The 26,244-nt window shown below is 43.3% G+C and overlaps 1 protein-coding gene across 3 annotated transcripts in view; it reads right to left on the bottom strand.

Moving 5' to 3' along the window:
• SAMD12 (sterile alpha motif domain containing 12) overlaps positions 1 to 10,585 on the bottom strand; it is a 431,707-nt gene extending 421,122 nt beyond the window's left edge. For 2 of the 3 annotated variants that reach the window (XM_043879268.1, XM_043879270.1), the window contains exon 1: positions 10,434 to 10,564. In XM_043879268.1, the coding sequence (XP_043735203.1) occupies positions 10,434 to 10,446 (13 nt within the window). In that variant the 5' untranslated portion in view covers positions 10,447 to 10,564. Of the gene's footprint in view, positions 1 to 10,433 lie in introns of all 3 variants that reach the window. The other variant, XM_043879269.1, reaches the window with a different exon arrangement.
• Positions 10,586 to 26,244: the final 15,659 nt, after the last annotated feature.

Below are 26,244 nucleotides of genomic sequence, written 5' to 3'. Positions count from 1 at the left end.
ATGCAAAGAACTAACTCATTGGGAAAGACCCTGATGCTGGGAAAGATTGAAGGCAGAAGGGGGTGACAGAGGATGAGATGGTTGGATGGCATCACCGACTCAATGGATATGAGTTTGAGCAAACCCAGGAGATGGCAAAGACAGGAAAGCCTGTGTGCTACAGTCCATGGGTCACAGAGTCAGACAAGACTATGCAACTGAACAACAACAACGTCTGGAGAAGGGCCATCAAGAGGCTGGCTTAGTAACCGGTGGTAACTAATGAAAAGATGTTAATATTCTTGTTTACTAAACAAATAGTTGTATGCTTTCTATGTGCCAGACATAGTTGTTGGCATTAGAGATTTATCAGAATATATTTTTAAAAAGTCAAATGGCTGTTCTAAAGAAGACCACATTCATCTTTATTCCCTGGAGAACAGAATGACAGCCCCAGTCCCCCTTCCCATGAAAAATACAAAGTCCATATACATATTGTGCATATGGTTTAAGGGGGTCAAGGATTCCATGAGACCTTCAGTCCCCTCTTCTGATCTTAGACTAAGAATCTTGCCCCCATACCAGCATCTCCAAATATACTTATTAAGAATGACTCAGGCCATGTGTTAGATTCAAGGCCCCATTTCTGACTCAAAAAATACCATCCAAGGGAGGAGAGGAGGAACGTGGATGTTATCAAGTGCCCCAGGGGAATCTCATTACTAAGGAAACACTACCTAAGCAGATCAGTCTTCAGAACACCTGCTTTTCCTAAGCTTATCCACGGTATTGGTGGTGGTTCAGTTGCTAAGTAGTGTCCAACTCTTTGCAACCCTATGGACTGTAGCCCACCAGGCTCCTCTCTCCATGGGATTCTCCAGACAAGAATACTGGGGTGGGTTGCCATTTCCTTCTCCAGGGGATCTTCCTGACCCAGGAATCAAACCCAAGTCTTCTGCATTGCAGGCAGATTCTTTACCGAGTTACATTTCTGACTCAAAAACATACCATCCAAGGGAGGAGAGGAGGAACATGGATGTTATCAACAAGTGCCCCAGAAGAATCTCATCACTAAGGAAACACTACCTAAGCAGATCTGTCTTCAGAACACTTGTTTTTCCTAAGCTTATCCACGGTATTACAGGACTATAAATCAAATTCTGCTAGAGACTGGCATACACTGGATGCTCAATAAACATCTGCGAGCATAAAATGAAGAATATTTCACTTCTAAGCTATAGGAAGTAAATGCTATACTCGCCTAAATTTCCAAGATGCCTTAACACCAAAGGGCAATCCTATAGTTTATTCAGGCAGATTTTTTTTTTTTTTTTACATTGTGGTTAAGTTAACGCAGAGCAGAAAACAAACAGAAAGCAAAAGCTAAGGCATCACAAAGTACTGACACACACCTGGTTCTAATCTCAGAGATGGAAGGAAAAAAAGGGTGATGACTCAGCCAAGACCAGGAGGTGAATGTCCATTTCTTGGCTACTGGTTGCTCTCTTCCCTCCAGCTATAAACCACTGGCATCATGGGGAAAATAAGCAATTCTAAACAAAATTAAGTGCAATGTTCATCTACTGAAGTCTGGTTAATATTATATTTTCACCTCTATGTAATGCACAGGCACCTTCTCAAAAACAAACACAAAAACCCTAAACTGACATTTTACAACCTCCAACACGGTAGCACTGCATTAAGGCAACCATGTATCATACAAATTCTGGGCTATCCCAAACTCAAATACTCCAAAGACCACTGGGAAATTCTGAAAATCCTAATGCATCCATACCCAAATTATAACTCCAAAACCTTGTTTTGCACTTGGAAGCAATTCCATGATAAAGCCCTCCATCTAATTTGTGGCTGAGCAAAATCTGGTCTTTGCAGGTGAATCAAGCACTGCTCCCACTGTATAAAGGGAGAGCTAATGAAGACCCAATTTTCAATCAGATCACACACAGTCACACTTAAAATTTAAATCACTAGAGATTGAATCAATTAACCTTTTCTCAGGCTTCATAAAATGGAGTCCTTGGCTCCACCAGCAACTCCCCTTGGCAGGCAAGACCAATTCCTTCCAGGGATAGGAGGTAAAATTTTCCTGCTCCAGTTCAACTCATCTATGGCCTCTCAAGCATGTCCTTCCCCAATTTTCCTCCAAAGGGAAGCCCTCCCTCATCTGGGCTGCATTCCTTATCTGGTTTTCCACAATAACCACCACCAAAACAAAACAAAAAATCAATATCCAGAACTTAATGGCAAACTCCTGTTACTTTTAATTATAAAGGGAATTTAACAGCTTTCTTTTGGATGTAAAACCAGTGATGTTTCCAGGCCAAATCCATCCTTGAAGTCTGGACTAACCTGGAAACCAAGATACATATGTGCCATTGCTTTACTTGCATGTTCTTCCATAATATAGCTCAGGGAACTCACTTCTGGAAAACTCTTTCTTTCTAATTGTCCCCATTAATGTAATTCTCTTATTCTTGTGAGGTCCTCATTATGAGCAGATGATTAATAAGAGAAAAAAATCCAAATTAAGAAAAATACATATGAGACAGTAACTCTAGAGAACAGTTTGGCAGTTTCTTATAAAATTAAAACACACACTGACTCAAATTCCACTCTGAGCTATTCATATAAGAGAAATAACTATGTTTACACAAAAACCTGTATGCAGCTACTAACAGTCATTTATTCATAATTACCACAAACTGGAAACAATCTAAACATAATTGGTGAATAAACTGTGGTACATCCATTCAATGGAATGCTTGCTATTCACCAATTAAAAGGACTGAATGATGAATTTCAAATGCATTATACTAAATGAAAGAATTCAGAAACAAATGGCAACATAGCATATGATATCATTTTATCATAGTATATGATATTTTATATAACCTTCTGGAAAAGGCAAAAGTATAAAGACAACTCATAACAGTATGTTTACCAGAGACTGAACAAAGTGTAACTAAAGGGAACAAGAAATCTTTTCTGGGTATAGGAATTGAATTTGATTTTCTTCATGGTTACAAGACTGAATAAATTGTATATGTTTGTCAAAACTCAAAGAACTTCAAAAGGTAAATTTTACTGAATGTAAATTATACCTAAATAATCTGAACTTTAAACTTTTTAAAGTACTAATGTAGAACAGAGAGGGAAGGAAATACAGACTCAAGTTTCAAAAATTAAGAGTGAAACAGTTTGAATGATACTTGGAGAAATGGAGATGTTTATCTCCAGTTTAACCAACTTAGATTAAAATTTCAAGTATCTGTTAATTCTTAGAAAAAAAAAAATCAAATTTTTTTGTTATATAGCTCCTCTAACAAGATTTATGTCTGCAGGACAAAACATTCTTCATTTTATGTTTGACTTTTCATAGCCCATTTATAAAGGAGATCATTTTCTCCCCAAAGTATTTCAGGGCATCATTTTTCACCAGAGACTTCTCTTAATCCTTACCTGGTCTAATTCTTTTCTTGGTTTCTACCAAATCAGCATCGTAGGTCAATTTTCTCTTGTTTAATGGTTACCTGGCCTAACTAAGCCAAATCTTAATTGGGTCACAGCTGTCTCATTCTGTCAGTTTTCCAATGTTACTTTCATAGAGTCCATGAATTTTCTTCCTCTTTTGCATGATCCGAAATTTCTCTTTGCAGTCAATTTGCATGCACAATTGTATAACTGAGCAATTATCAGAGTAAGAGAGCCCGACCTACAAAATTGTGGGTGTTGAGTGGAAAGTAAATTTTTGGTGGAGAGAGATTAAGTATTGAGTCTTTAGTAAATAAACACATTCATATTATGAGGAAACTCAGGGAGGATAGAGAAGGACAGGGAAGCCTAGTGTGGTGCAGTCCATGGGGTCAGAAAGAGTTAGACATGACTTAGTGACTGAACAACAACAATTATGATCACTTTTACTTCCTGCTGTTAACCTCATGTCAGGGAATCACATAATGAATAAAATCAAATACTACACTTAAAAGTGAGGATGGCTTTTATTTTACCTATTATATTTTGTTGGTCTTATCCCAACTCTGAGGATCTGCATTCCTTCATTAGCAGCTAGTATACAGACACAGTAATACCACTGGGCTAGAAAAATGACTTCTGGACAGAATAGCACCAAACACCTTCCAGAGCATCAATAGCAGCTGAGGAACAAAGGAACTGAAATTGCCAGCTGGTTCCTCCTAGCACCAGGTGCCCTGGGGAAAAGGCTGCAAAGAGAAAGCAGTGAGGCGGCCCCCTGTCACCCAACAACCGCCACCCCTGTGTGCTCTTCCCTTGGGAGGCAAGCTATACGAGCAGCTTCTTGCACCCACACTTTAGAAGAATCAGACTAAATATAGCCAAGTGTGCTCTCATGAGCCAGCTCTGAGCTGGTAGTGCTGTGACATCCACATCAGAAAATTGGGGAGGAATCAGGAGGGCAGTTTTCCTAGCTCACTCTTGTGACAAAAAGACGACAGGCAAGGTCCAACTGGGCTGCGGGGAATGCTGGAGGTCTGGCCAAGCGGATAATGCAGCCCATAGGAAAAGGAATGTACCAGACACGCCAGGCGCATGCCCGTTCACTACCCTGCCCATAGAGGGCTAAACAGCCACAACACTAGAACTTGGTGGGGGGAACACCATTGGGGAACACACGTCCCACTCACAGCCCTCTGTTCTCTGTCCTTCCCCCATCCCCCACTCATGACTATTGTGCTCCAAAGCTCATTCAAAGGCGGTCCCCTTGGTTAGGTCATCCCATCCCGTCCAGCTCTGAGCTAAATGCTCTGTCTGTTCTCAGACCTCCCACGTTATGTTGCTTGTACTTTTATTTAGCACTTATATCATTCAGCTTTCATCTGAATCTGTCTCCAGCCAAGTGGACACAGGGGAAGGCTAAGCTTTCTTCTTTATGGACTCCCCCCCAAATCTAGTAGAGTTCCTTGCACACAGGCAATGTTCTCCAGTTTATTAACAGCAAATGCCCAATGCCAGAGAAAGAGAGTTTGCAATTTTCTCCTCTTTCTCCTAAGGCACCAAATGTACAATGTCTGATGCTCACTCCCCAGGGAACAGGCTTTGGATCCCTGGCTGCCCCTCCTGACTCACTCAGCATGTGGATGGAACCCAGCTACACTGGCTACATGTTATCACACAGCCCACATGTCTTCACCTTAGCACCAGCCCTGGTTCCTTCTGGCCTAAAACCACAGCGAGACAGAAAAGAAAGAAGGGTGGACTGAAAGGAATTAGCAAGGGCAGGGCCAGGTAAGAGCAGGATTAGACGGAAGTCCTGTCCAACCAGTTAGAGATCAGGAGAAGAGCTGGGAGTGGCAGGAAGTCAGGCTAAGGGCCCCACCTCTCCTTCATGCACAGTCACTCACAGGAGCTTTCCATGATGGGCTCCCATTCATCACTCTCAAGTCCTAAAACAGATTAACTGGTTAAGCTGCTGCTGCAGCAAAATCTGATCTTGTGGGATACAGAACAAAATAGATATTTAAAAAAGACCCTTGGTGAAAAGTGAAATGCAGGAGACTCGGGTAGGAAGTAGCTGAACACTGACTCCGGGATGCTGTGCAGTCACAAGGGAAGCAGGCTGATGGCTCCACTGCCTTTACAACGTCCACTTCTGCAGATGAACACAGCTGAGGGTTCTCCTTGGGGAGAACGCGGGGCCTACTGCAGAAATCAGATGCACCCATAAGCTTACCCATTCATTCAGTCTGCCACTCATTCACTGACTCACTCATTCATTCACCCAACCTCACGGAGAGTCTATCATGGGTCAGGCAAAAAGCCCCACCAAGGAGAAGTGCACAAAAACCATGTTCCCCACATGGAAATGCAGCTAGAAAAACTGGAGGTGGGCTAGCACCCAGAGAGCCATTTTCCTCCTTGATTCCTGTGCCATGGGGGACAATCCAAGAGGAGGGCACTGCTGGTTTCTCTCCGCTCTCGATGGGCTCTCCTCTGGCGAGAAGACAAGTAGACACATGCAAGCCTGTGAAAGGGAGCGAGGCATCTGTATTTGGGGCCTTTCTCTCTCTCTCTTGCTGAAGGAGCCCATCTCCTCTCTGCAGTCCAGGCTGCCAATGTCACAGAGACAGGTGCTCCCATAAGGCGTAAACTCGCTGCTGGGATGCAGTATTAGCAAATCCACTTTACCACCCAGCCCAAAGTTAGAAAAAGAATAAAAAAATAACTCCTGTACCCTTCTAATCAAGACTATGTCTTTATCTCCCATTGTGATTGTGACTCAGTTCTGAAGGCCAGCAGGGTACAGAGTCACTTTTCATGACAGCTTCTCTTTGCCACGAGATTCCAACTATCTTGTTTCTTCCTCTTTCTCCAGGCACTGTTAGGATTACTTATCCTTACACTATTTTGGTGATGGGCAGTTTTGTTACTCTTTCACAGGAGAAAAACTATAGAATGTGAGCAATGAATGACTAATCAGAGGCTATCTGATAAGTTAGCTTGTTCATTTTAGATGGAAAATGCAGATTCCCTAGCCCAATGTCATTTACAGCACGCAGTCTTCTAATGGAAATCTTTCTGGAGGGGTGGTGAATATTGGGATTCATCTTTCTGCCATGGGAGAGGAACTATTATTCTATTAGATCTGGAATAGAAACACTATATATAGTATTTCTCCATTCCATTTTTCTTATACAGCTGAGGATGATGCAGGGAGAGGAAATGGGGACCAAGGTAGGAAAAGTTTTCTTTTGCTCTGAAGCATTTATATTGGGTTGGCCAAAAAGCGTGTTCATTTTTTTCCATGATGCTGTATGGAAAAACCTGAATTAATTTTTGGGCTAACCCAATACTTCACTCAAGAAAAAGTTACTAAGGTCCTCCAAAGTGTCAGGTACCAATCTTGGAATACACAGGTGGATACAACACTATGCCAGATGAAACTACTTTTTCCCTCTGCCTATAACTCGTGTTAGGAAAGTGTCTCAATGGATACAACTGTCTTCACAGTCTCCATGGAGAATGGATTACTCTTGGTTTCTGCAGGCTACCTCCTTTCTAGAGGTCCTAGTTCTCTAGCTTAATGGAGTAATTTCTTACAACATGTTTTTAAGAAGAAAATGGATGCCAATACACTCAATCTGAATGCAGACCACAACACATTCTGTGGCTGGAAAGCACAGCTTTAAGTTGCCCACAGGTATAAGACTCGGATCATAACCAGGTTAGGGACTACACCTAGGATGGTGTAATTAATTCAAAGAAAACTTAACTCAGGATAGCCATAAAATACACAAACGGCATCTCATTTTCAATGTAAACTCAATGTTACAGGTTCAGCAAAATGAATGAGCCACCCACTTGCTCTTAACACTTTTACAAGTTCAAGCTTACTTAAGAAAACAGGTTACACACTGCAAGAAAAAAAAAACTTCTAATTTGTTACTAATTACAAAAACTGACATGAATAAGTGAAAATTCAGGGTAGAAAACAGGTTCCAAACAGTATTGCTTTTTGAAAGAAGGATGGTAGTACAAATAACAGTTACAGAGAATCCACCTTCTGGGTACCCTTAATAAGCCCTTTTCTTTTTATTTAATACTCACAACTTTAGTAGGACCTAAACAGTAGAGTGCCTATTTTTTCCAGATGCAGAAACGAAATCTCAGATGTTAAGTAACATGTAGTATATTTCCTATACCATTCCCACTGGTGAAATTCCTTTCTCAGTGAGCTTGGGGAAACTGGTTGTTCCCTGGTTTGGGGTTGGGAATTTTGTATGAAAAGGCCATGCACAGCAGGACATTTAACATTGCTGGCCCATGGACACAAAACATCAAGCCAGACTCTGCATTATCACAAACACGCCCTAGGCAGAAATATCCCTCTCAGATGAAAACCACTGCTCTAGAAGAGTCTTTGAGCATCAGAAGACTAAAGAGAGGGGGCACTTCCTTTAAAAGCCTCCCTACCTTCAAACCTCTCAGAAATCCTAAGAAAGTCCCATGCATCCTTAGGTAGTCAGTTACAAACGCACCATGGATTTCACGAGCATTTATTGAATGCCTATCACGGGTCAGGTAGTATACTATAGACTGGGAGTACAATGTCAAAATCATATGGTCTCCACTCTTAAGGGGTTGCAGTTTCACTAGAGTCCAGTGAGAGACATGAAGTAAGGCAAGTGTTAGGATGGATGGAAGCACAGGTGCTTAAGGGAACAGAATGCTAGAGGCACTTGCCCCAGACTGGGTGAACCGCTCAGAAGCCAGAGGGAAAGGAGGGCTAAGACAAGTTCCCAGAGGAGTTTACCCTGCACCTTGAGAGACCAATGAGAGTAGCCAGGAAGGGCCAAGTTCAAACCAAGAAGCCCGCCTTTGTAAAGACCAGAGACAGGAATATTTGCAGCCAAAGTTTAAAACGTTCCCTTTATTCTTCAAGTCGAAGCCTCATTGTGATTCCAGCTCAGGATCTCCTGTTTACTAGACAGCCACTTTAACCAAACAAGCCACTAGAAAATAAAATAAGCTCTCCACAGTCCAGGCATACTTCCTTTCAAAGCCTTTGTTTTTGTAAGGTCTGGCTTCACTGGTATAACAACCCATCAGACAAGAAATATGACTAATTCTATACTTCTTCCAGCAAGCAGGAAATTATTTTCAAGTACACCCTGGACTGGTAACCAGTGGGAGTGCCCGTCACTTGAGGACACAGAAGAGTGGGAAAGAGAAGATATCATGTCATCTCAGGGGTGAAGTAGAGAGGGTGCCAGTAGGTCAGCTTGCCCTTGGCCTCAGCTCAGTGAACTTTATCTTGGTTGTTTTTTTCTTTTTTTTTCATCTAAAGTCTTGTCTCAGTTACCATCAACTGTAATAATGCAAAAAGTCAGATTCTCACTCTACTATTACATTTGCTGGGAAAAGAAAGCTGGTTATTTTTTCAAAGTCACATATATGATTTGTTGTTATTTAGAAGCTAAGTTGTGCAACTCTTTGTGACCCCATGGACTGTAGCACACCAGGCTCCTCTGCCCATGGGATTTTCCCAGGCAAGAATACTGGATGGAGTGGGTTGTCATTTCCTTCTCCAGAGGATCATATATATGTATATATATAAAAACATAATTCTATAAATAATTTAAAAGCCAAATATATGCATTAAAGGTAGGTAGATAGAAGTGCCCAGCTGGGGAAATCTTCAAACCTCAGACAGCCCAAAAGCAAGTCTTCCAAGTTAATGGAAGTCGATTACAGGAGCAGAGTTGTTGCTCCTTCAAGTTGCTAAGTAATTAACAAGAGTACTCTAACAAGAGTCAGAGTAGCTCAGTTGCTGTCACCTGGGGTGGGGAGGGGAGAAAGACGCCAGTAAGCTCTCATGGTTTCTTCTTGCCTCCGGCCTCCAAGGAGCAGGCTCATTTCCCCTTGGCAAGGAGCCTGCCACAGCTGGCAAGCATGCCCTCTTTCCAACACCCATTTCCTCTACGACCTGAGCCACACTCAGGAACCATAATTCTGGAGATGAACGGATGCTGCCCTTCAGTCTCATGCTCATTTCACTTTATCATTCAGGCACAGTTTGGCTACTAGTGCAGCATCATAAACCCCTCTGGCCCACATACTTTCCCCCAGAAACCACCCTCAGCGAAAAAGCCAGTCTTCCAAGGTGAGAGAATCTGAATGAAAACTTGGGATTCCATACAAACCGTCCATCCCGGCATTCAACCGGGAAGTTCAAAGGAAGCAGGATCATAGAGCCCGCACTGTAAAGCCAAAGGCCAAAATTATATGAGGAAAGAAGAAGGTGGGCTTCAAAGAGGAGGATTCACCCCAATCGAAGAGGTTGATTGCCCTCATCCCGACTGTTTCTGTAAACTCTGCCAGCCTCGGGAGGGTTGTATGAACAGAAGCAGGTGTAGGACCACGTCCACCCTCTGGGTACATCCATTGCTGTCGCTTCTGGGTACACACGACGTGGGGCCCTCGACCCAATAGCAGTCCATGCTTCCCCATGACGCACCTGGTGAGGGTCCTCTCCCACGTGCAGGCGTGGGGAGCGGGGGTGGGCAAAGCGAGCATCTACCAGCCGCGAGGCCAAGGAGCTGGCTCCGGTGTATGGGGCGGGAGGTGGGGAGCATCAAAAAGGGCACCTCGGGGCTGCAATCTCAAGGCGACCTCTCAGGCTTTCCCCCCATTTCCAGCACATCGTTTCGCATTAGGGACTCTCTTCGCCTACAACCCTAGAGTCCTGCGCAATCTACTTGTCTTTCTAAAGCAACAGAATAAAGCGCCCACTGGCCTTCCGTGGCTCAGGTGAGTGCCAAGAAGAGGTGTTAAGAGGAAAGGGCCCGCTCGCCACCACCCCCTTTCCTTCCTCCCCAGGTTCCCCAAGCTTCAGCGGGGATGTGTATTTTGGGGTGCGCGCGTTAAGAGGGAGCTTAAAATGCCCAAGCGTCCCTTACCTTCCACAGCCATTCTCTCAGAGCTCCCCTAACGCATGCATAATTTTCTTGGCGGAGATACTCCTCCTGCCCCGCGATCCCACCCCCTCCTCGCGTTTTCGCCTAAATATTCTGCGCTCATCTGCTCCAGGACCAACCTGCCGCGGTCACGCAAAGCGAGGCTGCCGGCTCCCGGCTCGGCGCAGAGCAGCCTGGGGACTGTAGTTTCCTCTCTTCCCACCGACCAGAGAGAGCACCCCGAGTCCTCCGTGGGGGGGCGGCCCCGCCCCCACATGGGCTGGCAGCTCGGGTTTCATCGGACGCAAGCAGAGAAATCTCTCTGGGTGGGGGGGTCTCATGGTCGAACCCGGGGACCCCGCGGAGGCGGGGACTACATTTCCCAAGATGTCGCGCGCGGGGTTTCGTTCCGCGCCAGGAGTAGAGACCCGTGATTGAGGTCTTCCCTGTCGATTAGAAGAGGGTAAGCACCTGGCAGGGCTCTTGCGGGAGGCAGGAGGCGGCGGGGTTTGAGGTGTGAGCTTCTGGGTTTGTCGCTGACCCCCTTGGCCACCTAATTAGTGAGGTTATCAGAGTCACCGGCCAGGTGTGTTTTTCCGCCTGGGCCAGAGAGCCGCTGCGCTGGGTGCGGTTGAAACTTGTTCCTCATAAGACCTAGGAGGTGGGTTGGGGAGAGTCTTGCTGGATAGTATGACTGTTGTTCTGATCCTCCAGGTGGTTCAGATGGCTAAGCAGCGAAGGGATGGGAGATGGCTTGAGAATTCCGAACAGGCATCTCCCCAAGGGGTTATTAGGAACAAAATCTAGGAACCAGGATTCCACCTGAGCTTGTCAGATGTTGGAAACTACTTAGATTCCAAGAGTGGAGGCTTTCAGCTTGGCTGGCCTGGGAGCCCCTTGGCGGTCTGTTGCTAGTCTAGTAATTAAAACCATCTAGTGCGTTCTTTCAACTTACGCACGTGTGCCCAGACTGGAGGTGCTGGAGTGCGATAAGGGGACAGGAAGAAGAATCACGCGGGGGACAAATTCCAGAGTTGGTAAATACTGATAAAAATGAAGTTTCCAGACTTTTTTCTTTCCCCTGCATGTGAAAATACAGATGCATTTATCGCTGGCAGAGGTAAGGGAATGGCCTTGGGAACCAATCTGACTCAGGACTCCAGTAAGATTTTTAAAGGCTCATTGTTAATCGGCTATACCCCAATACAAAATTTAAAAAATAAATAAATAAAGTTTGAAATAAGAGAAAAGGCCTTGAGCTCAGAATTGCATATGGCACTGCTTCCTCCCAGCCCCTAGATGATCTGCCCCAGCCCTATATTTAATTTTTAATTACTCTGGAAAATAAGGAAATACAAGGATCTGATTCTTCCTGTCATGATGACTACTTAGATTTTCTTTGTCCCTCTTGGTCATAATTTTTTTTTTTTTAACTGAGCATTTTTGTTTCTGGGTGTGTACGTGCACGCCTGGTTTTATGGTCACTGAGTATATGCTTTGTCCTCCTATTGGGTAACATGGTTGTGTCTGGGCACTTTTAAAAATACTTGTCTGTAAGCAGTAAATGCTCTTGGTGATACTTTTTAACTCTGAGATCATAGCTGTATTCAAGTCAAATCCAAGCCTTCCATCCTTGATACAGTAGAGAGAGTCCTGTTCAGGGCAAAATAATTTTTCCAACCTGACGTGCAGGTCAGCATTCTAAAGTCCAGAAGGAACTAACACACAAGTGCTTCTCTTCCAAGTGTATAAAATCAGCAAACTGTTAAGTCTTTCCTTAGATTGAGTGAATGGTAAAGAAAGCCATGGGACAGGTAGTATCAACAGTTCTTAGCCTTGTCTGTACATTCGCCTTTTACAAACACACATTCTTAGCCTCACCTTAATCTCACAGAGTTAGGCTTCCTGACGGTTGGGGCAGGGACATTTAAGTTTTAAAAACCCACAGGAGATTCTGACCAGCAGCGAGGGTGCACGTCATTGGTCTGTTTTCAAGCTTTTAAGGATCTGGTTAATATTAAAATGTAAAAGTCACTGAAATCCATTTTTAATTTAAAAACTTCATTTCAGCTCCAGTTGTTAAGATACTTCCCCACTGATGTACATTTCAGTTTGAGTTTCATTTTTAGCATAAATGTAAATAAGATGTGAAGAAATCATTAGTTTAGCCATAAGAAATAGAAATATTTACCTTTTTTTAAATATTTACCTTTTTAAATCCTACAAATAAAGCAGTTTCATGTGGTTCAGCCTAATAAAGGGGAAGCAGTAGTTAAGCAGGGATTTTCAGTTTTGGCTGAATATTAATATTACCTGAGAACCTTGGGGAACAAAAACAGTTCCCACTAGAATGGTCCTCCCAAAAAAGAAAATACCAACTCTTGGCAAGATTGTGAAGCAGTAAGGACTCATATGTACTACTGGCATTGTGCGAATTGATAACAACCACTTGGGAAGAACCATTTGACATATTAAGCTGAATATATCCTTATCCAGTGACCCAGCAGATCCACTCCTAGGTATGTACCAGACTGATGTGCATACACATCTTTCTCCAAAAGACATATAGGACTCTCCTTGGCTATAGGACTGTTAGGACATATAGGACTATTCATGGTCGTATTCATTATTTTTGTGATAACTACAGACTGCTGTTGCTGCTAAGTCACTTCAGTCGTGTCCAACTCTGTGCGACCCCATAGACGGCAGCCCACAAGGCTCCCCCGTCCCTGGGATTCTCCTGGCAAGAACACTGGAGTGGATTGCCATTTCCTTCTCCAATGCATGAAAGGAAAAGTGAAAGTGAAGTCGCTCAGTTGTGTCCAACTCTTAGCGACCCCATGGACTACAGCCTACCAGGCTCCTCTGTCCGTGGGATTTTCCTGGCCAGAGTACTGGAGTAGATTGCCATTGCCTTCTCTGAACTACAGACTGGAAGCACTCAAATGTTCAACAATAGGTTGGATAAGTTAATTTATATGATATCCAATATAGTGTGTGTGTGTGTGCGTGCGTGCATGCTCAGTTGCTCAATCATGTGTGACTCTTTTTGACCCCATGGACTGTAGCCCGCCAAGCTCCTCTGTCCATGGGATTTTCCAGCCAAGAATACTGGAGTGGCTTGCCAGTACCTCCTCCAGGGAAATCTTCCTGACCCAGGGATCAAATCCATTTCTCTTACGTCTCTTGCATTAGCAGGCAGGTTCTTCACTAGTGCCACCTGGGAAGTCCCAATTAAGTAATTGATAAATGATCTATCAGCCACTCTATCTATGCCTTCTCATCCTTTGCCACAGCAAAGTGATAGTTCCATTCCATTTAGCAAGTATAGTTTGAGGACCTACTATGTGCCAGGCACTTGTCTGAACTCATGTGATATACAAGTGACTAGATTTCTAGAAATGGCCCTCAAGAGTTTGTGCTACAATCCCTGAACCTGGGTATGTGATGACAGTCCTCCTGTCATTGTGAGGAGGCACAGTAGGGGCTTCCTAGGTGGCTGCCTGCCAATGCAGGCGATGTGGATTTGATCCCTGGGTTGGAAAGATCCCCTGGAAGAGGGCATGGCAATCCACTCCTGTATTCTTGCCTGGAGAATCCCATGGACAGAGGAGCCTCGTGGGCTGCAGTCCATGGGTCTCAAAAGAGTTGGACATGACTGAGCATGCAAGCACGCATGCAGGAGGCCCAGTTGACCTTAAAAAGGGAAGATTATCCAGGTGGGCCTAGTCTAATCAAGGAGTTTTCTCCAGCTGGAAGCAAAAGAGAAGGGCAGGAGAGGAATTCACAGCGACCCTAGGCATGAAAAGTACTCAACACGCTGGTTACTTATATGAAGGTAAAGAGGGCCCCGGCAGGCAGCCAGCAAGGGCACATGGACCTCAGCCCTGTAGTCTTAAGAAACTGGATTCTGCCAACAACCTGGGTGAGTCTGGAAATGAACCCTTTCCCAGAGACTTCCGATAAGCTTCCAAACCACCAGACACCTTGATTTAGGTCTTGTAAAACCTAAGCAGAGAACACAGATGTGTCCACTCAACCGTCTGCACTGTAGAGCTGTGGGCTAATAAACCAGCCTGTTTTAAGCTGCTAGATTTACCTATTTTATGTTAATTTGTGTGTTTAGTTTAAAGCAGTAGAAGCAAACACCAGGTACATCCTGTTAAAGCAGGCAGTTATTGTCCCATTTTTGTGGGTGGAGACAGACTGAAAGAATGATCATAATACCAGTGCTAACAAAGTTCATCAGAATCTCTGGAGGTAGGACTCCCATACCCAGTGCTGTTTTTCTTTTTTTCAAGTACTCTAGGAGATTCTAATCTGTAGCTTCTATTGCACAATTCGTTAAAGGGATAGAGACCAAAATGTCTGGGTAAGAAGTAAACAGGGGACTTGGCATCCTCCTCTGTTACCTGCTTTGTTATCCCATCACTAAGTCTTTTTTTTTTTAACTTTTTATTTTATATTGGAGTATAGCTGATTAGCAATGTTGTGATCATTTCCAGTAGACACCAAAGGGACTCAGCCATCCTTGTACATGCATCCATTCTCCCTCAGAGTCCCCTCTCATCCAGGCTGCCACATAACATTGAGCAGAGTGCCCTGTGCTGTACAGTAGGATCTTGTTGGTTATCCATTTTAAATATAGCAGAGCATCACTGAGTCTGGTTGCACCTTCTTGAGTGTTGGCTTCCTCTCCACTCCCTCCGCTTCATTTAAGTAGTATCAGTGTCTCGACTGGTTCCACGGGGACAGGAGTGGACTCTAGTTCTGCTCACCTTTGATGTTCCAGCCACCAGCACTCTGGCACATAATGAATATTTAATACATGTATTATGCATTTATAAATAATGCCTGACTGAAGGAGTTTGTGAATAAGCTGCCTAATGATGATTAGGTCTCCATTTCCCATGAAACTGCAAGTTCATATTTAATTTTTGTTTGTTTTAATTTCCCTACTCTTAGAAGTAGACATTTTCATCAATCAAAAAATGAATATTGTGTATTAACGCAAGTATGTGGACTCCAGAAATGTAGTACCAGTGAACCTATTTGCAGGGCAGGAATAGAGATGCAGATATAGAGAATGGACTTGTGGACACAGTGGGGGTAGGGGAGGGTGGAACAAAATGGGAGAGCACTGACACATATTCACTACCATGTTTAAAATACATAGCTAGTGGGAACCTGCTATAAAGCTCTTGAAGCTCAACTCAGTGCTCTGTGATGACCCAAAGGGGTGGGATGGGGTGGGGTTGGGAGGGAGGCTCAAAACGGAGAGATGCATGTTTACATATAGCTGATCCACTCCATTGTACAGCAGAAACTAATACCACATGTAAAGCAATTATACCTCAATTTAAAAAAACAGTAATAACTTAGAGACAAACTAATCTAAGCCCCCTCATTTCACAGTTTAGGCAGAAAAGCGAACGTGTTTGCCCAGATCACACCGTGGCCAAACAGTATTCACAACATAGGTCCAGACCAAGGCTCTGGACAGAAATGGGGCGGGGAAGATTTCTGTTGCTCTAGACTCAGCTTGGCTTGGTTTGCGGGCTTAGCTTTAGGTCAGAGAAGTTAGCGCTACTATGCTCCTCACTGCAGATTTGAGGGGAGATTGAAGGAGCCCTTCGCCAGGCTGAAAGGGGAAGCCACTCTCATAGTAATGGCAGAGGAGCAAGAGGGAGAAAGCATGCAAGACGTTAAGGCCCGGCTTAGCACTGGAGCACTGCCCTTTCTTCCCCGGTGTCATTTGCCAAAGCGAGTCACGTGGCCAGTCTCTTTAGAGGAAGCCATGGAATAGATGTGAGCTTAGGGAAGGATGAAGGATTGGGCTAAGTCCTCAATCTCTACCATGAGTGTGTGTTCACCTCCTATGGCTGCCATGGGCAAGTTCTGTAACCTGAGTGGCTTAAAATTTACTCTTGGTCCTAGAGGCTAGAATTCTGAAGTCCAGGTGTTGGCAGGGTCATACTTCCTTTGAAGGCTCTAGGCATGCATCATCTCTTGCCTCTTCCTAGCTTCTCGTCTAGGTTGCTAGCAGTCTCTGCAGTTCTTGGCTTGTCGCTGCAGCATTGCATGGAGACAGATCTCCATTATCACTTGGTAGTTTTCTTCCTCATGAGTGTGTCTTGTGTCTCTAAATCTCTCCTATGAGGACACCAGTCATTGGATTTAGGGCCCACCCTAATCCAGTATGTGGAGAAGGAAATGGCAACCTACTCCTGTATTCTTGACTGAAGAATCCCATGGACAGAGAAGCCTGATGGGCTATAGTCCATGGGGTTGCAAAGAGTCAGACATGACTGAGTGACTTTTACTCACTCACTAATCCAGTATGAGTTCAGCTTAATTTGCTTACATCTACAAAGACCCCATTTTCAAGTAAGATCACATGCACAGGGACCTGGGGTTAGGAATCCAGCATATCTATTTCAGGGACCCAATTCAACCCCCAGCAGACTGGAATTTCTTGTACCATTTTTTATAAACCAGAGCAGTTGTTCTCAAGGTCTCAGTCCTGGATGCAGAGCATGAGCATTATCCTGGGAGCTGGTTAATTAAAATTCTTGGGTTTCAGTTCAGACCTACCAGGACCCAGCAATCTGTGGTGTTACAAGTCTGCCAGGAGATTTTAATTTGTGCTAAAGTTTGAGAATCACCACCAAAGAAAATATTAGAACCCAGACTTTGCAAAGAGGTAAATTTGGCCATTGTTCTTATTTTTTTTTATTAATTATTTTTGCTTATGGCTGTGCTGAGTCTTCATTGCGGCACAGGGGCTCCCTGTAGTTGTGGTGACCAAGCGAGGCTACTCTCTAGTTGTGATGTGCAGGCTTCTCGTTGCAGTGGCTTCTCTTGTTGCAGAACACGGGCTCTAGGGCATGCAGACTTCAGTAGTTGGGGTGCATGAACTTAATTGCCCCGCAGCATGTTGTATCTTAGTTCCTGGACCAGGTATCAAACCTATGTTCCCTGTATTGGCAGGTGGATTCCCAACTACTGGACCACCTAGCCATTGTTCTTAAGGAGTAAGCAGTAGGACCCAAACTCAGCTGGGTGCTAAAAGCAGCAGGTTTAACCAATTCATTGAATAATAAGGATATAATTCTAAGGAATCTAGGTCCTATTTGCCTCATGGAATAGTGGACTTGATAAAGCCCTGTACTTACAGCCCAGAGTCATCATAATGAATCTTCATTTTCTGTGGGTGTGAAAAAAGATGGGAGGGGTCATCGGGGCTGGCTCCTGAATCTGGCATGAGCTGCACTAGGAAGAAAGCGAGAAAATGTAGCAAGGCTTTGAACAGTGTTCAATACATTTGTAGAAATGATTATTACCAAAGACCTATTGCTGACTCCACAGTTCTATCTTCAGCCAGTTCTGGAAAAGAATGACCCAAGGACCCCTATGGCTGTATGCACAGAGCTAAGAAAGAAAGATGCCACAGTTGCATATAGCATTTCAGGCTTGGAAAGTTAATTTACCAGAGAAGCCATGTATAATGTTTAACTAAATATGACACAGAGGGCGTCAGTTTAGATGGGGTTAGATTCTCAAGTTAAAGTGGAGAGTAAATATAAAAAAACAGGCAACTTTGCCCTTGAAAATGCCTTATATTGCTTTTGAAATATAGGACATGTAAATATATATATATACACACACACACACATATATATATACACACACGCACACGTACAATCCTGCAGAATAATTTTCTAGTTCACCAAAATTAGAAAACATAAAGAAAAGATTATTAAGCAGATGTCTGTAAATTTAAAATATTCTTTCTTTAAAATAACAATCAAATGCCTAGTTCTGAATGGGGTGATGGATAGAGGGTTCTGAACTCTAATATCTTAATATACCATTTGGTTTTGTGGGGATTAAATGAAAGAATTAAAGCTCCATCTTAGAAAAGAGGCAGTTCTCCAAAGAAATGAGAGTTTGGTTCAATAGATTTAACCTGCCTACATGAAACAAACATTAATGGAGTGGTTATGATTTGCCAGAAATTCTTTTAAGTGCTTTAAAAACACTCTAGCATCCTGACTTTGCAGGCCACATGCTTAACCACTATGCAAGCTCACCTTTCTAATTTTTCACATGTTGTATTTCCACCATATGCAGTTTTGCAGAGTTCAGACCAAGGTCAAAACTTGGAACTGGGTACATTGATATCAGGTGTGGACCCAAAGGAGCCGCCCCCATGTGCCTCCATTCTTGAATGGTGGGCGAGTAACACGGACTAAACCTCTGAAGCCTTTTCTTTTTAAGTTGTATGCCTTCCTTATTTTCCCAGAGGCAGAAAATACAGCAGAGTAGTATGTTGTCGCAAAAGCAAAGAATGGGGTTGAGCCTTCGTGGTTAGAGATGAGAAAAGTCTATCCACTGTCAGAGACTAAGAGCCGGAGGAATTCATGCAGTTGGAGGCCGATAAAAGGCACTGCAGGTACTGATGACAGATTACTGTCCTCATAAACCTGAAGGTATGATCTAGGGCTCAATCCTCATGTCTGCCAAACTCAGAGAAGTTAAAGAAAAATGGGACATAGGAGATGATTTAGATTGCACCTGGGAGGGAAAGAATGAAGCACGCAAGATGTGCCTTGTGAGATAAGGCCAGCATTAGCATAGTGCAGATCCAGGCTCTGTCTTCTGCTCGTTTTTTCCAGCCTGCGGTAACTGTTAGAGAAGAATTTGGCTTTTGAAAGGTATTTCCTTTTTTTTAATGAGTTTTTATTTATTTCTTATTTTGCGTGCTAAGTCGCTTCATTCATGTCTGACTCTTTGCAGCCCCATGGACTATAGTCCGCCAGGCTCCTCTTTCCATGGGATGCTCCTGGCAAGAATACTGGAGTGGGTTGCCATGCCCTCTTCCAGAGGATCTTCCTGACCCAGGGATCGAACCCGCATCTCTTATGTCTCCTGCATTGGCAGGCAGGTTCTTTACCACTAGCACCACCTGGGAAGCCCCAATTTATTATTTTATTGATTGATTGATTTTTGGCCGTGCTGGGTCTTCATTGCTGCGTGTGTGCTTTGCTCTAGTTGCGGCGAGCGGAGGCTCCTCTCTAGATGTGGTGCACAGGCTTCTCATTGTTATGCCTTCTTCTTGCTGCAGAGAACAGGTTCCAGGGCATGCGGTCTTCAGTCGTTGTGGCGTCTGGGGTCAGTAGTTGTGGCACATGGGCTTTGTTGCTCCACGGCATGTGGGAATCTTCCTGAACCAGGGATCTAACCCGTGTCTACTGCATCGCCAGGGGGATTCTTTATCACTGAGCCACCAGGGAAGCACCGAAAGGTGTTTCTGTGATGTCAAGTTTCATTCACGAGTCCCCAAAGCTAGAAATGTGAATTTCATGGCGGTGGGGGAAACTGTCTGCTAGTATTTGCCCCACAGTTTCAAATGTGAATGAGGCAATATCTATTAGGTGTTTTAATTCATACAGACTATATTTGTTCAGGCAATCTCTGCCTTCTTCTTATAGGCCTTCTATGGATCCTTGGGTGTCCTTCACTCCCATCCTCTGGGCTGGTCTTAGGCAAAAAGCGAAGGCAAGTACAGTGTCTCCCTAAGGGCGTGTTCCCGCACAGCGCTCCCTTTTGTGTGCTGCATGTTTCATTGACTCTGTCTTTGGAGTAGACATATCGTGGATCCTGGACACATATAGATCTTAGTTGAAATCTGCCTTTCCCCACAACCAACTGAGTGACCTGAATAAAGTATTAGTAATTAACATCTCCACCTTGGTTTTCTTATCTATGAAATGGATAACCACATATCCCTTTCAGGACTTAAATTTTTTTAAATTTATTTTTATTTTATTTTACTTTTTAGAAATTAACTTTTATTGGAGTATAATTGTTTTATAGTGTTGTGTTAGTTTCTACTGTACAGAAAAGTTAATCAGCTATATGTATATGTGTAATATATATATATAATACGTATATGCTATATGTAGCTATATGCCCTTTTAGGTCACTACAGAGTGTTGAGTTCCTTGAACTAAATGTTAGGTTCTCACTGCTGCTGCTGCTAAGTTGCTTCAGTCGTGTCCAATTCTGTGTGACCCCATGGACTGTAGCCCACCAGGCTCTTCAGTCCATGGGGATTCTCCAGGCAAAAATACAAGAGTGGGTTGCCATGCGCTCCTCCAGGGAATCTTCCTAACCCAAGGATCAAACCCAGGTCTCCCCTATTGCAGGTGGGTTCTTTACCGTCTGAGCCACCAGGCTTCCCAGGTGGCGCTAGTGGTAAAAACCCACCTGCCAATGCAGGAGACACAGGAGATGTGGGTTTGATCCCTGGGTCTAGAAGAGCCCCTGGAGGAGGAAATGGCAACCCACTCCAGTATTCTTGCCTGAGAAATCCCAGGGACAGAGGAACCTGGTGAGCTACAGTCCATGGGGTTGCAAAGTGTTGGACATGACTGAGCATGCATGCCTAAAAAAACTGAAACCAATAGAGTATATATGACACATATATGTCAATCCCAATCTCCTAATTCATTCTTCACCCTCACCCCCTTGGTGTCCATACATCTGTTCTCTACATCTGTATCTCTTGTTTCTGCTTTGCAAATAAGATCATCTCTATCATTTTTTTCTAGATTCCATCTATATGCATGAATATGCAGTGTTTGTTTTTCTCTTCCTGACTTCACTCTGTACAATAGTCTCTAGGTCCATCCATGTCTTTAAAAATGGCCCCAATTTTTTTTTCCTTTTTGTGGTTGAGTAATATTCCATTGTATATATGTACCACATCTTCTTTTCAGGGCTTTTTGAGAGTAGGTTGTCTATCTCGCTAACACATCCACCTCAAAGTTTGTGGCTTAAAATTAAAAAAAAAAATTATATCACCCAGTTTCTGCGGTTCAGAGAATCTGAGAACAGTTTAGCTGGGTGATTCAGGCTCAGGGTCTCTCATGAGTCTATAGTCGAGTTGCTGGCCAGGGCAGCAGTCATCTGAAGGCTCGACTGGGGCTGGAGGGTCCCCTGCTATAGCGGCCCCTCACACACCTGGCACATCTGAGCTGGCTGTAGACAGGAAGCCTTTGTACCTTGCAACGTGGCCCCCTTCATGGGACAGCTGGATGGTCCTCACAGGGTGACAGTGGCTTCTCCCAGAGAGAGCGATCCCAGGAGGAAACCACATGTCTTTGGTGACCTCATCTTCGGACTCGTACGGCATCACTTTGGCCTAGTCTACGTGCTAGAAGTGAGCCACTAAGTCTAGCCAGTGCTCAAGGGATGGAGAATTAGGCTCTCCATTTTAAAGGGAGTGTCTGAGAATGTGTGGACATATTCTAAATCACCATAAGAGGTAGCATAAGTAAAATTCCTGAAATGAGAGTTTAGTAAATTCAGGACTTAAATAGTATCTTGTTCTTCATCTCTGCAGTACCTACAATAGTGTTTTTCACGTAGCAAGCATCCTAAGTAGTGAGATAACATTTATTACATAGTGAACGAAAATTACTGCTTGCCTTGTGTCATGTTTTGTGCTAAACATTTTCAGTGGAATACCTCATTTCATTGTCACAATAATCCTGGGAAATGGATGCTACTCTGTTATTGTTATCCCAGTTTTACATATGGGAAAACAGAAGTATGCACAGAAGAAGTTCAGAAATTTCTTGATTTGGGGGCTTCCCTGATGGTCCAGTGAATCAGGCTGCCTGCTCCCAATGCCAGGGACTTGGGTTTGATCCCTGGTCAGGAAGTTAAGATCTCACATGCTGCAACGAAGACCCAGCACAACCAATATAAATAATCATAATAATAAAAAATAATAATAAAAAGAAATTCTTGGCTGTTAACAGATGGAGGGGTGTGATAGAGCCAGGAGTTAAAACTGTGAGTCTTCCTACATTTCAAGGCTTCTAAAACTACTCATGTGAAATATTCCCTCCTTTGAAATTTATTTGCCCTGAAATATTTTGAGAGTGGGTGAAATGATACTTGAATTGTGAAGCCTCTTTCTTGAGGCACTTTTCCCAGATCTAGAATGCGCTAAAAATTCCCAGCCAAGATTCAGAATGGGAAGCCCAGGAATTCCTCCCCCAGACTCTTCCTTTCTCCAGTGTTGGATGTAACACTTCCACAGGCCTCTGATTTCTTCTGTCCTGCCCTTGAGGTTTCTCCTTGAAACTGATGTTTGAAGGTCCATGGTTAAATATAAATTTGAAAACTGCCAAACTGGATGATCTTACAGATCCCTTCTTGCTCTAAACTTATATAATGACATGAATCCTTCTGCCTATTCCTCATCCTTATAGAAGTTAGTGATCAAGCCTGGTCAGTTTGTCCTCAATGACTACTCTTTTGACTCCTTTTCTCATCCTTAGCCACCATCTTCATTCTACACCAGATGAGAACTGGGATAGAAACATTGTAGCCATCCCTAAAGAACATCTCCAGTCATTGTCATCTCCAAACTGTCTTGTATCCAGAGACCACATTAACCTCCAAGAATATCCTTTTTTTTTTTCAGCAAAACATTTTAATTTTTTAATTTATTTACTTTTCCCCAATTATTTTTATTAGTTGGAGGCTAATTACTTTACAATATTGTAGTGGTTTTTGCCATCCATTGACATGAATCAGCCATGGATTTATATGTGTTCCCCATCCTGAACCCCACTTCCACCTCCCTCCCCATCCCATCCCTCTGGGTCAAGGAATATCCTTTTTGGATATCTGTTGCTAAATAAATCCCTTCAGTTGGCTCAGTAGCAGTCCTCATACAGGGAACCACAGATATTAGTACATATCAGTTGTTTTTGGAATGTATAGTCTTGAAAGAAGTTAAGTAGTTTTCTTTAGTGATAGGATTTCCTGAAGAGTTTGATATGCTAACGTGCAGTGTGAATCTTCCTATTGTTGTTGCTCACTCAGTCGTGTCCAACTCTTTGTGACCTCATGGGCTGCAGTGTGCCAGGCTGCCCTGTCCTTCACTATCTCCTGGAGCTTGCTCAAACTCATGTCCATTGAGTTGGTGATGCCATCCATCTCATCCTCTGTCGCCCCCTTCTCCTCCTGCCTTCAGTGTTTCCCAGCATCAGGGTCTTTTCCAATGAGTCGGCTCTTCTCATCAGGTGGCCAAAGTATTGGAGCTTCAGTTTTAGCATCAGTCCTTCATTGAATGTTCAGGGTGAATTTCCTTTAGGATTAACTGGTTTGACCTCCTTGCTGTCTGAGGTACTCTCAAGAGTCTTCTCCAGTATCACAGTATGAAAGCATCAATTCTTCAGTGCTCAGCCTTCTTTATGGTCCAGATCTCACATCTGTACATGACTATTGGAAAAATCATAGCTACCTGAGAGGGAGAGATAATATAACTCAAGAGGTTGGCTCTTTTGAGCTTTTTATGGGCTCAGGTGAGGGAACTCTCTTGGATTGTCTACTTGAAAGCAGTTTATTATCACCAGGCCACTTCCCTGAGACTTCTCACTTGGTAATAAGTCCCTACTTGCTGTACTCCCTTCACACGTGAACTTCCAGAAATCCATCCCTCAATAATTGTTGTTCTGTTTCTGCTTTACTGCCCAACCATCAGCCTCCTCAGAGTCACCACCTCAGAATATCAAGAGGTGTGTGTATGCTTATATACATATACATAACTTTCTTTACTGAAGAACGGGGTGATTTTATGAGAGAATTGCCTACAGAGGATCTTAGGATAGAGAAAGTATTCTGTATGATGCTATAATGATATAGACACTATGGTCTATATCTACCAGCTCCTCTGTTCATGGGATTCTCCAGGTAAGAATACTGGAGTGGGTTGCCATACCCTTCTCCAGGGGATCTTCCCAACCAGGGACAAACCCAGGTCTCTTAGGTCTCCTGCATTGGCAGGCAGGTTTTTCTTTTACCAGTAGTGCCACCTGAGAAGCCAGCACACCATTATACATTTACCCAAATCCACAGAATATACAGCACTAAGAGCAAACCCTAAGGTAAACTATAAATTTTGGTGAAGATGAAGTTTTCCTAAAGATACACCTTTAAAAAAAACCTATGAGATCTATTAGAACAGCACATAGCTCACCTTAAAGTTATTTTAATTCTCAGGGAGAGCACAGCCCCTTTAAACTCTAAATACAAGTTTACAAGTCAGTAAAAGTTCATCATCGGTAACAGATGTACCACTCTGATAGGGGATGTTGATAATGGGGGAAGCTATGTGTGGGTGGAGGTGAGGGGTTATGACAGTCCTTTGTACTTTCTGCTGTTTTGCTAAAACATAAGGAATTGCTGTTCTTCATAGTGTGAATTTTGGCTAGTTGTATATGGAGTCTGCAACTGCACTAAAAAATAAAATCTACTTAATAAAGGAAGAAATTTAAAACCAAGTACTAAACATAACTTCTTCAAGGTCCAGAAGTATATGTGTGTGTGTGTGTGTGCGCACATGTGAATGCACGTGCGCGTATGTGTGTATATTAACAAAGAAGTCACTCCTTAACTGGGGCTTTCCCATGTGGCTCAATGGTAAAGAATCCATCTTCCAATGCACAAGATGCAGAAGATATGGGTTTGATTCCTGGGTTGGGAAGATCTCCATGAGAAAGAAATGGTAACCCACTCCATTATTCTTGCCTGGATAATCCATGGACAGAAGAGCCTGGTGGGGTATAGTCCATGAGGTTGCAAAAAGTCAGATACAATGGAGCAACTGAGCATGTATGTATGCAACCCTTTACTAGGTGGGTCCTCTTTGAAAACAACCACAACTTCTAATCTGACTTCCCTGTTTCTGGTTTTGCCCCTCTATCCAAGACAGCCTTATCTACCAGACTTCCCATTGAAATTCCATTCATGTTCTGGAAAACCTCAACTCCTACCCATTGAGTTCTTACAGAACCCATTGTGATTCCCCTCATTAAGATATCCTTCCAAGTCCAAGTTACTGAGTCCAAAATAGCATCCTTGGGTATTTAGTCAGTCAGTGATTTCTTCTTACAACTCAGAAAGCCACAGAGTTGTATTGGGGAAAGGTCTTGAAGCTCTTCAGTTTTCAGCTTCGTTCAAGTGGGCATTTATCCTCCAAGCCATATTTCTTTGGGAGTTTTCCTAAAGATACCCCTTTAGAAAACCTATCAGATCTATTAGAACAACACATAACTCACCTTAAAATTGTTTTAATTCTCAGGGAGAGCACAACCCCTTTAAACTCTAATGAAAAGCAAAGTATTTTCTAACTGCTTTGAAATTTGCAATATAACTTGTTTGTCCATTGAAGGCAGTGCATTTATCATGCAGAGTGATAATAGACTCTTTTTATGCTTTTAGCTTGTATAACTTTGGAACTTCTGGATAAAGAAAGGAGCCATATGCCTCCGGAAGACTGCTATCTTAGTCATATAAAGAGAGGTTTTGAAGGACCATTCAAGCAAGTAAATAGTTAGGTACTGTGCTGGACACTAGAAATGGAAACACGAATAATACGAGTCTCCTGACTTGAGAGTGCGCCTTCAAAGACATTTATCCATTCATTTGTTGAACGTCAAGTGCATCGTGAGCACCTACTGGGCGCCAGGTACTATATTGAGTGGTAGGGAATGTTTTAGGCTGTGTTCCCTGGAAATAGACTCAAAGAGTGAGAGTTGTGAATTGTGTGTGAAAGTTTATTGGGGAATATCCTTGGGAGAGGCACATGAAGGAAAGTAAGATGGCAGGATTGGACAAGGAGAAAAATGGATATTCAGTGAAGTTACAGTGGAAGCCTTGTTCTATTCTACCAGGAGCTCTGGAGCTGAGATAACCCTTTAGAGATTTCCTAAAGTGGCTAGGAGGCCCA

This window comes from Cervus elaphus, chromosome 21 (assembly GCF_910594005.1).
Source record: "Cervus elaphus chromosome 21, mCerEla1.1, whole genome shotgun sequence".
Classification (NCBI taxonomy): domain Eukaryota; kingdom Metazoa; phylum Chordata; class Mammalia; order Artiodactyla; family Cervidae; genus Cervus; species Cervus elaphus.
This window is presented reverse-complemented; position numbering and strand designations above follow the sequence as displayed.